The sequence below is a fragment of the Pteropus alecto genome, unplaced genomic scaffold (assembly GCF_000325575.1).
Source record: "Pteropus alecto unplaced genomic scaffold, ASM32557v1 scaffold33, whole genome shotgun sequence".
Taxonomy (NCBI): domain Eukaryota; kingdom Metazoa; phylum Chordata; class Mammalia; order Chiroptera; family Pteropodidae; genus Pteropus; species Pteropus alecto.
This window is the reverse complement of record NW_006435762.1, coordinates 3,024,936-3,038,598: the sequence shown is the minus strand read 5'-3', so window position 1 is coordinate 3,038,598 and position 13,663 is coordinate 3,024,936. Positions and strand designations below refer to the sequence as shown.

The window sequence follows — 13,663 nt, the reverse complement described above, 5'->3', positions numbered from 1 at the left end:
TTTTCACTTTCCACTTCATATATATTTCTGCATTATTAAAAATTTTGCACAATTTTATATTCGGGATTTACTAAAGCTAAATATTAAAATCAAATTCAGTATCTTTGTACGCTTCTGCTACAAAGCTTTTCCCCAACTTTTCATCCGTTTACTAGCTTTGCTTGTTCCCTACAATGTATTTTGTTCTACCTCCTGTCATCTCTGGAATTTTATGTATTTAAAGAGACTTATCTATCATAAATAGAAAACTAAATTAAGGTTTAATATAAAACTGATATGGCACTGTTTATTTTAATACATTAAGAGCATATAGGCAAAAATTTATTCTTGGATACTGACACTAAATATTTTAAAATATAACAGATGCAAGTTAAAAAATGTATAATGCTAACTTTCAAAAGTAAAGACTACCTTATAATTTTAAAAAATCATAACCTTTGGAAATAGAATTGGAGGATTATTTTCCTTTACTTTGAGCATAATAATATGGGACAAAAATAACCAAAAAAAGTGAGCAATAATAATAGCTGTGCTGAGTGAGCATTTATTATGCTCTACTGTTTGTATACATTATTTCGTTTTTTTACTTCTACAATAACTGTGGTAAATATTCCTATTTTTCAGGTTAGGAAACTAGGGATAGGAGACGATAAGTAATTTCATTCATTCAATGCATATTTATTGAGCACTTAATGTCTTAAGAATTGGAAATACAGTAGTGAACAAAACATGGAGCTTACAACCTGGAGGTTGATGGAAGTAGTGAATAAATAAACAAATATGCACATAACATAACATCTGGTGCATTTCAGTGTTGTGAAGAAAACTGAAGTGGGCTAGGGACAGAAAGTCAGAAGACCATATTAGGGTAGATGGTGGGGAGTACTCTCTGAGCAGAGTTCTAAAAGAGCTGAGGAAGTTAGATCTGCGCGAAAGGCATCCCAGCTGGGGAATAGCAAGTGCAGAGGAGAATAAGCAAGGCCAGTGCAGCTAGAGTAGAGTGAACAAGAGAAAACTCTGGGCTCTCTGCTAAGTGTGATGGGAAGCTCTGGAGGATTTGAGAATCAAATCAGTGGCATGATCTGATTTACATTTTAAAAGCTTACTTAGGCTTCTGGGTGGAGAACAGACTGTAGAGGAACGAGAATAGAAACATAGTGACCTATTGCAGTGGTCCGGTGGCTGGGCCTTGGCTGATAACGGGGGAGTTAGTGAGAAGTGTCCAATTCAGTTTGTATTTTGACGATTTCATGCATGTTCATGGTAGTGTGGCCAGAGATGAGGTTATATTTTAAAGGTGGAGTAGTTAGGATTGCAAGAGATCACACTGCTTTGAGTAGAAGAGCCAGAATTCCTATCTGTTTGTCTGATTCTAAAGCCCTGTATGTAACAGCTCTTCTAGGCCGCCATGATGCTAAGCAAACACTAAGCATAAAAGCAGAATAGAAGTGCAACTATATAATATCTTCAAGTGTTAATTGAACACCTACTCTCTTGAAGTAAGTCTTTGGGGCACAAGGCAAAAAGCTCTGGACAGGATCTGTAGGCGATCAAAGTTCAAATTTTTCTTTTGCCATGGATTTTTCCTTAGTGTGGATCACATAACATCTAATGTCCCTTACAGCTTTAGCGTTCCATGTTTCTACTATTTAGCACCTAAGGAGATACATTAGAGAAATTTATACAGAGAAGCCCACAGATATGCAAGAGAAGATTAGACTTACAAGCATATGATTAACATACTGATTATTGCTAGAGGAGATGAGAGGTGGCAGGACTATAGTCTGTCTTTTCAGTTTCAATACTATTTGGTTTAGGAAAAGTATTTGGTTTTAGTGTATTACTTTAAAGGAGAAAAAGCAAGTCTGTACATTGTGTCATTTCAAGCAGCATTGAACACCTATTGCATATTTAGGCATACTCAATGACATGTATTGAACACATCTAGGTGAGGGAAGACTTTGCTAAAAAGTTAAAAAAAGAAAAAGAGGAGTTTTTAGATTTACACATTACTTTTTTAAGACTTTACAACAATCTTATAAGATGTTGTCTCCCCTTTCTTCACATTATAAAACTAAAACTTGAAGCCGTTCAACCACTTGCCTAAGGTAGCTCACTTGGTAATGTAGCTAGCCCAGTATTCAAGTCTAGGTTTGCTGGACTTTTTGTCTCACCACATAGGATCTTATGAGTGTGATCACAGGCTAGTTCAACCATAGGTCAGAGTGTGTGCTGTATTAACTACCTTGAAAGGGTCCAGCACAAGGTGATCAGTGCCATAGAATAGAGGTCAGCAAACTTTTTCTGTAAAGGGCCATATAGTAAGTGGACCATTATGGTGTCTGTTGCAGCTACTCAGCTCTGCCCTTGTGGCGCAAAGACAGCTGTAGACAGTACATCAATGAATGAGCGAATATGTGTTTAATAAGACTTTCTTTAGGGACATTGAAATTTAAATTTCATATAATTTTCACTTGTCACAAAGTTTTATTTGTCTTTTGATTCCCCCACCCCCAACACACAACCATTAGAAAATGTAAAAATCATTCTTAGCTTGAGAGCTGGACAGAAACAAGTAGCAAGCTATATATGGCTTGAGGGCTTGTGTTAATCCGTTTGGGCTTGTGATACTGTGATTTATAATAAATATATAATAGGTCTTTGACCTCATTCTTGGCACAGAGCTCCTAAAACCCTTGTAATTTTCTAAGTGAAGATGGCCCTAAAGCTGTGTTTTGTTATGTTAATGAGGTGACTTTTGGACCCCACTTAGAATGTGAGTTGTTTGCCAGGAAAGCCAATTATGTAATTATAGTCCCATTCCCTTCACCCTCTGTCTCCAGGGAGGGGAGAGGGACTGGAAGTTAAATCAATTATCAATGGCCAATGATTTAATCAAACATAACTATGCAATGAAGTCTCCATCAAAACCTAAAAGGACAGGGTTCTGGAGAGCTTCCAGGTTGGTGAACACATGAAGGTGCTACGGGAGTGGCATGCTTGGAGAAGGTTTGGATGCTCAGTGCTCCTTCCTACATATTTGGCTCTATACACCTGTTCCATCTGGCTGTTCCTGAGTTGTATCCTTTTATAATAAACCAGTGATCTAGTAAACAAAATGTTTCTCTGAGTTCTGTGAGCCACTCTAGCAAATTAATTGACCTTGAGGAGGGGGTTGTGGGAACCTCTGATTTATAGTCACTAGATCAGAAGCACAGGTAACAATAACAACCTAGCCTTGGTACTGGAGTCAGAAGTCCAAGGAGAGTGTCATTGAAATCTCCAATCTGTTGGCTGTTGATCAGAAGCACTAGTAACAGCCTGGGCTTTTGACTGGCATCTGAAGTGCAGATGAAGGGACAGTCTTGTAGGATTGAACCCTTCACATGTGGAATCTAATGTCTGGGTAGAGAGTGTCCAAGAATTGTTTGTTGATATGGGAACCACCCCTCCCCTCCATATTGGAAATTGGGCTTCAGAACACCCAAAAGAAGGCTACTATAACAAATTACCATAGACTTGTGGCTTAAACAACAAACAATTATTTCTCACAGTTCTAGAGGATGGGAAGTCCAAGATCAAGGTGCTGTCAGATGTGGTGTCTGGTGAGAGGGTCCTTTCTGGTTTGCAGAGGGGCATCTTGTTTCTGTAGCATCACATGGTAGAGAGAGAGATCATCTCTCTCATGTCTCTTCTTATAAGGGCACTCATCTCTTTTATGAAGGCTCTACTTTGATGACCTAATTACCTTTCAGAGGTTCCAAATACCATCACATTAAGGATTAGGGCTTCACCATATTAGAGGGAGGACAAAAATATTCAGTCCATAGCAATTTATGAGGGGAATCTTGGCATCTCTGAAGAGCTCTGATATCACTCCTTTTTGTAGGTCAGACCTTATAGTGGGAACTGCAGTCACTGAACTGGGAAACCTAAATGCAATAGTAGTAATTGGATCCTAGGGTGGCAGGGGCCAAGAGGCAGGACAATGGTACACTACCAAAAAATTTATAGTGTTACTCTTTCTCCTTTCATCAAAGGGACCTACAACCTTTTACCAGACTAACTGTGCATTGGGAAAATGGAAATAATCAGATATCTTGGGGACTACGGGACACTGGCTCTGAACTGGCACTAATTCCATGAGACCCAAATGTCACTGTGGTTCACCACTCAGAGTAGGAATTTATGGTCAGGTTAGGGTTAAGGTTAGAGTTTTGAAATGTTTCTAGAAAATAATACTGGTCTGACTTTAACACATTCTGACTTGTAAAGCCAATCTGCATGAGGTGATGATATAGATATAGGCCTTAGATAGTCAAAGGAAAGAGAGATGAAAAGAAAGTATTTTGGCTCTTTTATTCCAAATACCCCTTTGACTTATGCTTTTGCCATCTTTAGGTCTAAGATTGCTTTCTTCATTATTGTTTTTCTCAACAAAAATTTTAGTAATACCAATGGACAGTTGATTACTGAGTGTTGAATGACAATGACATCACGTGAGCATGTCAGAAAAAAAAGAAAAGTAGCAATATCTTATTTTTGAGCATCTACAAGGAGTTTTCAAAGGAGACTTTCTCAGTGAGTTCTCTCAGGAGTCGTAGGAAGGGAATTGCTCTCAGAGAGGAAAATATGGTAAATAAACAATGTTATGAGATGGGAACAGAAGGTGAAAGGACAATTTAGCTTACATCAGAAGTGTTCTTTTTCCCTCTCTAGCGAGACTGTGGAACGCAAGATTTTTAAGATTAAGTATTCCTTACTTTTCATTAGACCACATTACACTTTATGGTAGATTTATATCAGTACTTTCTCAGTTCTTGAAATTAGTGTGACTCCACCAGCTTAAATGCAGTGGGTGGCTCCATAGTGTAGTGGTTAGCACATCTGCTTTAACGCAGAAGGTCCTGGGTTCATGCCCCAGGTGGAGTCACGGACATACCCAGGGTGCCCTGGGCACCTGACACAGTTGCACGAGCTCGTGGGAGGAGACACCTGGCTTTCAGAGATCCAGTTCTTAAGGGGAGACTGCAACATCTGTAGGTCAGAGGTGGAAGTAGGGGGGGCGGGGGAGAATTAAAGAGAGGGAAAAAGAAAAAAAGAAATGCACACGCAGAACATTGTTTGTGATCACTATGCTTTTCTTTCTTTTTTTTTTTTTTTTTCTGTGAAAGGCAGTAAAGGTTTATTATTCCTTGAACTTAAGGTTTCCAAAGCATGCAATGGATGTTTCAGAACACATTAGATTGTGTGGATATCTATAAAACCCATTCCACTCTCCAGATTAAGACTTCTTAGAAGAGAGGGACTTCTTATACTCACTTTTATGTTTGTCTCATCCTGACTCACAGTAGTTGTCATATGTATAACCATATTAGCAAACTAGTAGCTATTCCAAGTTTGCAAACCACATTAGCAAACAAGGTTGCCCTCTACAAACCAGAAGGAAGGCTCTCACCAGACACCACATCTGACAGTACCTTGATCTTGGACTTCCCAACCTCTAGAACTGGGAGAAATAACCATTTGTTTTTTAAGCCACCCAGTCTATGGTATTCTAGTTTGCAATCCCTACTAAGTACTCAGTAAATTCAAGCCAAAGACATAAATGATATTCACAGGATAATCAAGATGATTCCTTAACCACCCGCCTGACCAGCATCCAGAACACTTTGAGCGGAAGAGAGGGGACTGCTGGTTCAGATTCCAAAATCTAATGCGTCCCAGGTAATAACCTTGCAGCCACCACGGCATTTCCTTTCCCTCTGAGACCTAAGCATCCAATAATCCTTTTGGTATTTTCTTTTATCTCACTCTGCAGTTTGTATAGGCTTTGATATATTTTATATGTTCTTACAATTTTTAATTTAATAGTCTAAGCAGGACTTTTCATATTTTGGTTACAGACCCGTCCCCAAGAGGAAGAAGACCCTAGACAAGAGAAAGCGAGGGGCTAGAGGTGAGCCACTGGTACCTAAGTTGGAGAAACCTGGTCACTGTCCAGAGACAAGCAGAGCCTGAGTTTCAAGGGTGGAATTGGGAGCCGACGACCCCACGTGACCTCGGGGGCCCGAGCCCACCCCGCCTCTCCGCCCGCCGCCGGGGGGCGCATGCGCAGCCCGTGTTAGTGATGGAGGAGAGAAGATGGCGGAAGCGGAGTGAGTGACTTGCTGGTGACTGATGTCGTAACCGGGGGGCGAGTGGGGCAGCGACACGTCCCCAAGGGGAAAGCTCAGGGCTCTTTCGCGGACAGTGCGGGGAAAGGGAAACTCGAGAGCTTCCTTATCATGGAGGAGCTTGCTTGGCCCGTGTCGGGAGGCGGAGGCGAAGTGTAAAGCGTCCAGTTAACCTCGAAGCGGGAGCGCCCCTTCTACCGTCTGGTCCAGGATCAGCGGGGCCCTGCGCGCAGGATCACCCCTGAGACCTCGGCCGCTAGGGTTTTCTGGGGGATGAGCCCCTGCGGGCTTCTCAGGCGCTGTCATCCCTGCAAGCGGGCCCCGCGGGCAGCCTTGTCACGGTTGTCCGCGCCGGGGCCCTGCGGAGGCTGGGTAGGCTGGGCGAGCACTACCAGGCCTCCTCTGCGCTCCCTTCTTTCCCGCCCCGGCGCCACCCTCCTCCGTGGGAGAGCCCGAGATGTGGAGCAGCTCGCCACCCTCCCCCGGCAGGCATGGAGGAGGTGTCCGAGCGCCGGCCTTAAAGCAGAGAGGTCTCCTGCGGGTCTGGCCAGGCTGAAAACACCCTGGAAAGAAAGATCTTCTTTCCTTTAGGTCTCTGGCTGCAGAGTGGATGACTCCCTAGAGGGCCACATTCTTGTGTGGCGGTGTGATGGTATGCATAGTTAGCGACGCAAACTTAGTGTTTCCTGGGTAGGCCTCTTGTGCACCAGGACTGCCGGATGTATTTTGCAGGCATTTCTGTGCGTAGACGGTGGAGTTACAAAAATTGTTCTTTTGTGCCAGGTGTCCAAATTCATTTCAGTGGTTTGGCCAGTTCCACTCACCGATGTTTAGACTTTGCCTGAAATTTGGATTCTCTGTGACCATTTTTGGTTAATTACTGAACTGCTTACCATTGGGTTTGGATTTCAGGATATGGTTGAGCAGAATAGCACTCTAAAAGGACTAGAATTTCAGCTGGGGTTTTTTTGCGTATCCCTGGTACGCAGTTCATAAGTGTTATGACGGCCAGTAATTTGGAAAAAGTTTACATTATCTACCACTAAATCTGTATAATGTTGAACAGTTTGATTTGAGGCTGTAATTAGATTATTGGAAGGCAGTTTTAAAAACTATTTAAAAAACAGAAGCACCAAGATGTATGAGTCACTTCTTAATAAAAAAAAGTAAGCGAAGTTAGCTTCCCCCTTTTTTCTTTCACTTTTCCACTTATTAAATAGAGATTTTTTTTAAACGTTTGATTCCCTGAAGAGCATATAAATATTTACATAAATGATATAAAGAACAAAGAAAACTTGTACATAAAAGTACACCATATGGGAGTAATGTATACGAACACAATTAGTGCCCAATTCCTTTGTCTTTTCCTGAAGTAGAAAGTGTTCTTGTTACATTCTTGTCAGTGCTGCTAATGTGAGGTGGGTCAGATTTTGTTTCTCAGAAGAAAAGACAGATAAAACCAGTATATTCTCGTGTGCTTTTCCCCATTGTGGTGCATTTCTAACCCTACAAAAACTACTCATTTCAGTTTCTAACAATATTGTGGCCCTCAGAATTGACTTAAAATGTTGTTTGACTTTATTCAGATACAGATCCTGTATACTTAGTGGAATTTTGTACAATAGTGAAGTGAATTTGTTATAGTGGATGGAAAACAGTCAATAAGTCTTGTACAAAAATGTACTTTACTGTCCATACTTGAGGAAAGTGACATAATTCTGCCGCTTTCAAAATTTCAGGCGGTCCTTTGTGAAAAAGAGATTTTTTGTAAGGAAGTGGGGAAATTGTTGTTAGCTGCTTTTTTACCCAATCAGAGTAATCTGCTTATGAGTTATAAGAGTTATAAGAGTAATCTGCTTATAAGAGTTACGTTAGATGTAGTAATGACAGTGTTGTTAATTAATTATAGGAAAAGCCAGTGTGTTTTTTATTAATTTTTTTCTAAGAACTTATTTTTAAAGCAAAGTGTATACAGTAGCCAAAAATGAAGTTTATTAACGCAGGTCCTTAGACATCTTATTTAACGTATAGATAAGAATGACTTTAATTTGTAATTACTATGGTCAAAAGAATATAAATATTTTAAAGTATTCTGATGTCGCTTGGTTTTTTATTTTCCTAGTTAGTTTAGTATTCTCTCATCACCTGTTTTGGTTTCAAAACACTCATCTTCTTTCAATAATGAAAAGATAAGCTTTAGGCCAATCTTTATCTGAGTCACATATCCTGAATCATTTTAATTCAAATTTAGTTGGTATTAAGTATTAAATGTGTATATTCGTGAAGTACTTTTTCTAAGTGCTTATAGTAACTGTGGTATTTGTATTTTGAGGGCCACTTTAGAAATTTAGACTATTGCTGATTATTTCTTTGAAATAATTAAATATTCTATGAGCCTGTAGGATAATGCTTTTGCCAATACAAACCCTTTGTGTTGTTTACCAGATTTAAGGACCACAGTACAGCTATGGATAGTGAACCAAACCCTGGAACATCTGTTTCGACAACAACCAGTAGCACCACCACTACCACTATTACCACTTCCTCTTCTCGAATGCAGCAACCACAGATCTCTGTCTACAGTGGCTCAGACCGACATGCTGTACAGGTATTTCAGTTATAATGATGGATAGGCTAAGACTTAGGATGTCATTACTTTTTGCTTAAGCCAGATGAATCTGTTGTTTCTTATCCTCCAATAAGTTACACGATGTCCTCTAAATGAGTACAGTTAGAATTGTTAATGCTTGAAACAAGCAAAAAGTTAATAATCATTCTATTGAGAGAGCTTACAGTTGTCAGCATGTAGCTTATACAGTGATATGTTAAAATTATACTTGGAAGGTCTCTAGCTGCTGCTACAATGTGGAGACAATCTAGAGTTCTAACATGCAGAATGGCTCTAGGTTGTTATGGGTTATTTTATATTTAAACCCAAAATATAGACTTAGGGAGATCTATTCAGGTCTGTAGATGCTTTAAGAGGTTCATTTTAAACCCACGTGGTCTGAGAAAGATTCATTCTAAAGCTCTTAGGAGCAGAGTGGGAAGGGAATATTTAACTAGGAAAAGTCTTAGGCTCTTCACTTAGTTGAGAAAATGAAGTTTACGTGGTTTATTTATAATAATGGCAGTTGAGGCAATGTGTTACTGCATAAAAAGGGCATGGACATTGCAGTCTGATATGTTCTTTGTTTGAATTCTACATTTATCTGTTTATGAAGTTTCAGGCTTAGATTTTAGTAGCTTATGTTGCCTTGAGAGGCATAATCTTCTTGAGCCTCAGGAAACTGTAAGATGAGGGTGAGACCATCTACTTGATTAGTTATTATGAGGATTAAAGGAAACATCTAGAACTGTGCGGGCACATTAAATATACCCAGGAAATAATAATAGCTAATATTTATTGAGCAATTGCTATGTGCCAAGCATTTGGTAAATGATTTACATGGATTATCTCTTTTAATTCTCACTATACCTCTATGAAGTAGATACTATTATTATGTTCGTTTTACGTATGGGAAAACCGATGTTTTAAGTAGGCTAAATTTTCCTAAACTCATATAATAAGTTCTCTCACTTTAGAGTTGTGCCTTTAACTACTCTGTGATTTATTTTTTCCATTATACCTGCTTACTTTATAGAATTCCCATAGTTGCATTCTACCCTGAAAATAACTGTGATACAGTCCTCTTCCCATTCATTTTTTGTAGAGTAGCTATCCAAGTATAATGGCTATTTAACTGTTCTATGTTTTAGGATTTTAAACTTATACCATTGGTAGAATCAGAATTGTTAGAGATCCAGTCAGTTCAGAAATTCAAACCGGAATGCAGAATTTCTTAATGTTCTTTACCTTTCTCTGAGGCAAGGGATATAGGGAATAGGATCTAAATCTTCGAGCATACAGATAGGTGATTGGGTATTTTTAATATGCCATTTTGTTCTCTAGTTTTTATCTAAGCTGGATGTGCTAAAAAATAAAGTGTTACTCAGATATAATGTACAGCATAGGGAATATAGTCAATAATATAATAACTTTGTATGGTGATAGAAGATTACTAGACTTGTTACAGTGATCACTTTGCAAGGTATATAGATGTCAAATCACAATAACACCTGAAATGAATATAATATTGTATATAAGCTATATTTTAATAAAGTTTTTAAAAAAATGTTACTGGAGAAGTATAGATACAGATATATCTCACTGGTTTGTATGAGATCACAGAATCGTTTCCCTTAAAATGTAGTCAAATCAATCTTTATCGAACTATTATTGAACCTAAGTAGTTCTTTAATACCTTCCAGCTTTCTTTTTCAGTCCCGTGAATTCTGTATAACCTCCTTGTTTGTTCTTTTAGAGGAACAAAATAAGAGCAGTGTGCTATATTTTTAACTTGTGTTTAAAAAGTCTCTCTCCCATGAGTATAGCATTGAACAGTAATGAAAGACTATACTGACAATAGAAAAAATTACTATGATAAAAACATCTGTCAAAGAGATTATTCATTTGTTATTTCAGTTTGATTTTAGAATTTTGTTATGGAATTAGAAGAACACAGATAGATTTACCTGACCAAAAGAAACATATTGTTATAATTCTAAATTACTTAATGCTGGGCTATAGTCCCCTGAAGCCAGGGGTCAGAAGCTTATATTGATTTTGTGACAGGAATCAGTAGCAGGTATAGCATTTTGTGGTTAAGAGATTAGATGTGAACACATGAAAGCAAGCAACACAAGGAAATATGCTCTCTTGGAATTTGGATAAAGAAATTCATGGCTTTGTGGTTCAAAGTGTCCTGTCTCAGACTCTCATGCTGTAGGATATGGCTCTATCACTCCTGTAATTCTTTGAAAACTCTAGTTTAATGCCGCTATTAGGGTTCTTTGCCATTTCAGTCACTGTGGGCATGATATGACTTTGGGATGTGGTTGCAGAGGACTGGCATAGTCATGACTTACCAGTACCAGTTGGGACAGATAAAGGATTTTCTGTTATTAGAATATTTGACTTTTCTACATTTATCTATTTATGAAGTTTCAGGCTTAGCTTTTATATTATAATAAATACTCATAGTGATTTACTTTTTCAGGAATTTTTAATAAAAATAGTTTTAGTCCGTTGACATGATTAAAACAAGGAATTGCTGACATTTAAAAAAATTTGAAAACATTTGAAAAATTACATTTGAAAAACTAATTTTATGAAATAGAAATCACTGTATTTTTATGTGATTATTAATTCCCATTCTAAGTTTTTCAGACATTTAGAGAAAAATACAAAAGAGAAGATAAAATTCACCTCATCTAACTACCCATCGGTAGTCTTTTAATGTTTTCCTGAATATTCTTTCAAATTTTTTAACATAAAAATGGTATCTTACTCTATACACTCTATTTAATCTGCTTTTTTCACCTATATATTTGAGAAATTTTTTTGTTAATACAGATATATCTGTGTGATTCAATATAGTAGCTCCTAGCTGCATATAGCTATTTATATTTATATTAAAATTAAGTAAAATTAAAAACTCAATTTCTTAGTTGCAGTAGCCACATTATAATTGTTCAAGAGACACATGTGGTTAATGGCTACTATATTGGACAGCACTGATCCACATTACTATTAATAGCTGCAGGATTATACATATTTCTCTCTATACCCACGCCCTGAATTCTATCAAATTTTGTCCAAAATAGTTATATCAGTTACGTTCTTACTAACATTTGTGAGAATGTCTTGTTTCCCAGTTAGTAGTAGTATTTTAAAACTTTATCCATCTGAAAATTGGAAAATAGTATCCTGTTTTAATTTGTAAGTTTTGACTACCACTGTGATTGAAGATCTTTTCAAATGCTTGTTTGGCCCTTTTTTCTTTTGTGAATTGCCTATATTGGATAGTTTTAATTTGTACAGATTAATGAATCCTGGTGATATGTAATTAGGAGAGAACTGTGTTAAAAGCTTGATGATGTAGAATATTAAAGTAGTGAAATTTTAAACTACTTTTTTAATACTTTTATGGTTTGACATTTGTTCAATTGACCTATCACAGGTAATTCAACAGGCATTGCATCGCCCCCCCAGCTCAGCTGCTCAGTACCTTCAGCAAATGTATGCAGCTCAACAACAGCACTTGATGCTGCACACTGCAGCTCTTCAGCAGCAGCACTTAAGCAGCTCCCAGCTTCAGAGCCTTGCTGCTGTTCAGGTGAGACCGAAATAAGAATTATGAGGCCAAAGTTGATGTTATCTATGGATAATTACTAACAATAAATATATTGGGTATTTTTTCAGAGTTCTCAAATATTTTGTGATTATTTTTTAAGGAAATATAATAGGCTGCCAAATGGAAGTTAATTTAAAAAAATAATGGATCTTTTTGGTTCCACTAACTTTTGTACCACTGATTTTTATCTGCATCACAGAAATGCTGTGCTATTGTCATGATTTTGTGTGTAAAAATCTAGGTACAACAGTGAATACTTAGGGTTACATGAATTATATTTACATTTTAACAAAAAAGGGTTTTTTTTTTTTTTTTTAGTATTCAGGTAATTTACACTTACTAAAAAAATTAGTATAAAATTGTTTATAAGAAGTAAAGTATCCTTTTTCACCATCCACTGCCGTTTTTCACTTTTCAGAAGTGGCCACTATCACAGTTTAATATGTTCCCCTCCAGAAATTTTTATATAAAAATATGCATATGCACCTTTCTAAAATCTAATCATACTATACCTGCTGATAACAGGACGATTTTATGATTAAATGCTTGTGTCTTAAAAAATATTTTCATTAATATTCGACTGTTTATTTAAATAAAATTACATGTGAGATTTCATCTTCAATGTTATTAGAAGATCTCAGTTGAGTGACTTGAAAAAGGTTTATTTCTGTTGTAAACACCTTCCCAGCTGTTGCTCTTTCTTGGTAGTGTAATTTTAAATAATATATTCATGATATGAGTTAGGAAACTGAAACCCACTGGTACTTGATGTAGCTTCAGTTTCTTTTTCATAACGTCGGAGTGGTGATTCCATTTCAAAAAAGACAGACACCTGTAGAGTAAAACTGATGATGAGTGTAGCTATTAAAATAAGACCAGCTTTTGGGTCTTCTGTTTTCAACATTCAGCTTTTTTTTTTTTCTTAATCTTTTTGACCAAATCTTGATCCACGTTGATTATAAAATGAATTGGTTCATATGTAGACGTTTTGAATTCTTGTGGTTTTGTGGTATTGTGGTACCAGAAAGTTTTAAACTTAAGGTTTTTATAGACTTATTATTAAAGCTCTTATTATTTTAGGCAAGTTTGTCCAGTGGAAGACCATCTACATCCCCGACGGGAAGTGTCACACAACAGTCAAGTATGTCCCAGACATCTGTAAGTGCCCTCATTTTTTCCCTAGATTTAAAAATTTTAATTATTGCTTTCCAAAAGTAAACTGTTAATATTTGCAAAGCTGTTACATTTGTT

General features: G+C 37.3%; 1 protein-coding gene across 10 annotated transcripts in view; it reads left to right on the top strand.

Annotated features, from left to right (window-relative positions):
• The first annotated feature begins 6,101 nt into the window (after positions 1-6,101).
• The window catches only part of PHC3 (polyhomeotic homolog 3), an 80,874-nt gene continuing 73,312 nt past the window's right edge, over positions 6,102-13,663 (top strand). For 9 of the 10 annotated variants that reach the window (XR_003046032.1, XR_439155.3, XR_001516781.2 and 6 more), the window contains exons 1-4: positions 6,102-6,158; positions 8,622-8,784; positions 12,239-12,394; positions 13,493-13,570. Coding sequence is in view for 5 of the 10 variants with exons in the window: in XM_006910819.3 (XP_006910881.1) it covers positions 6,145-6,158; positions 8,622-8,784; positions 12,239-12,394; positions 13,493-13,570 (411 nt within the window). In the remaining 5 variants the exon portion in view is untranslated. Of the gene's footprint in view, positions 6,159-6,188; positions 6,829-8,621; positions 8,785-12,238; positions 12,395-13,492; positions 13,571-13,663 lie in introns of those variants that run through there. The other variant, XR_001516783.2, reaches the window with a different exon arrangement.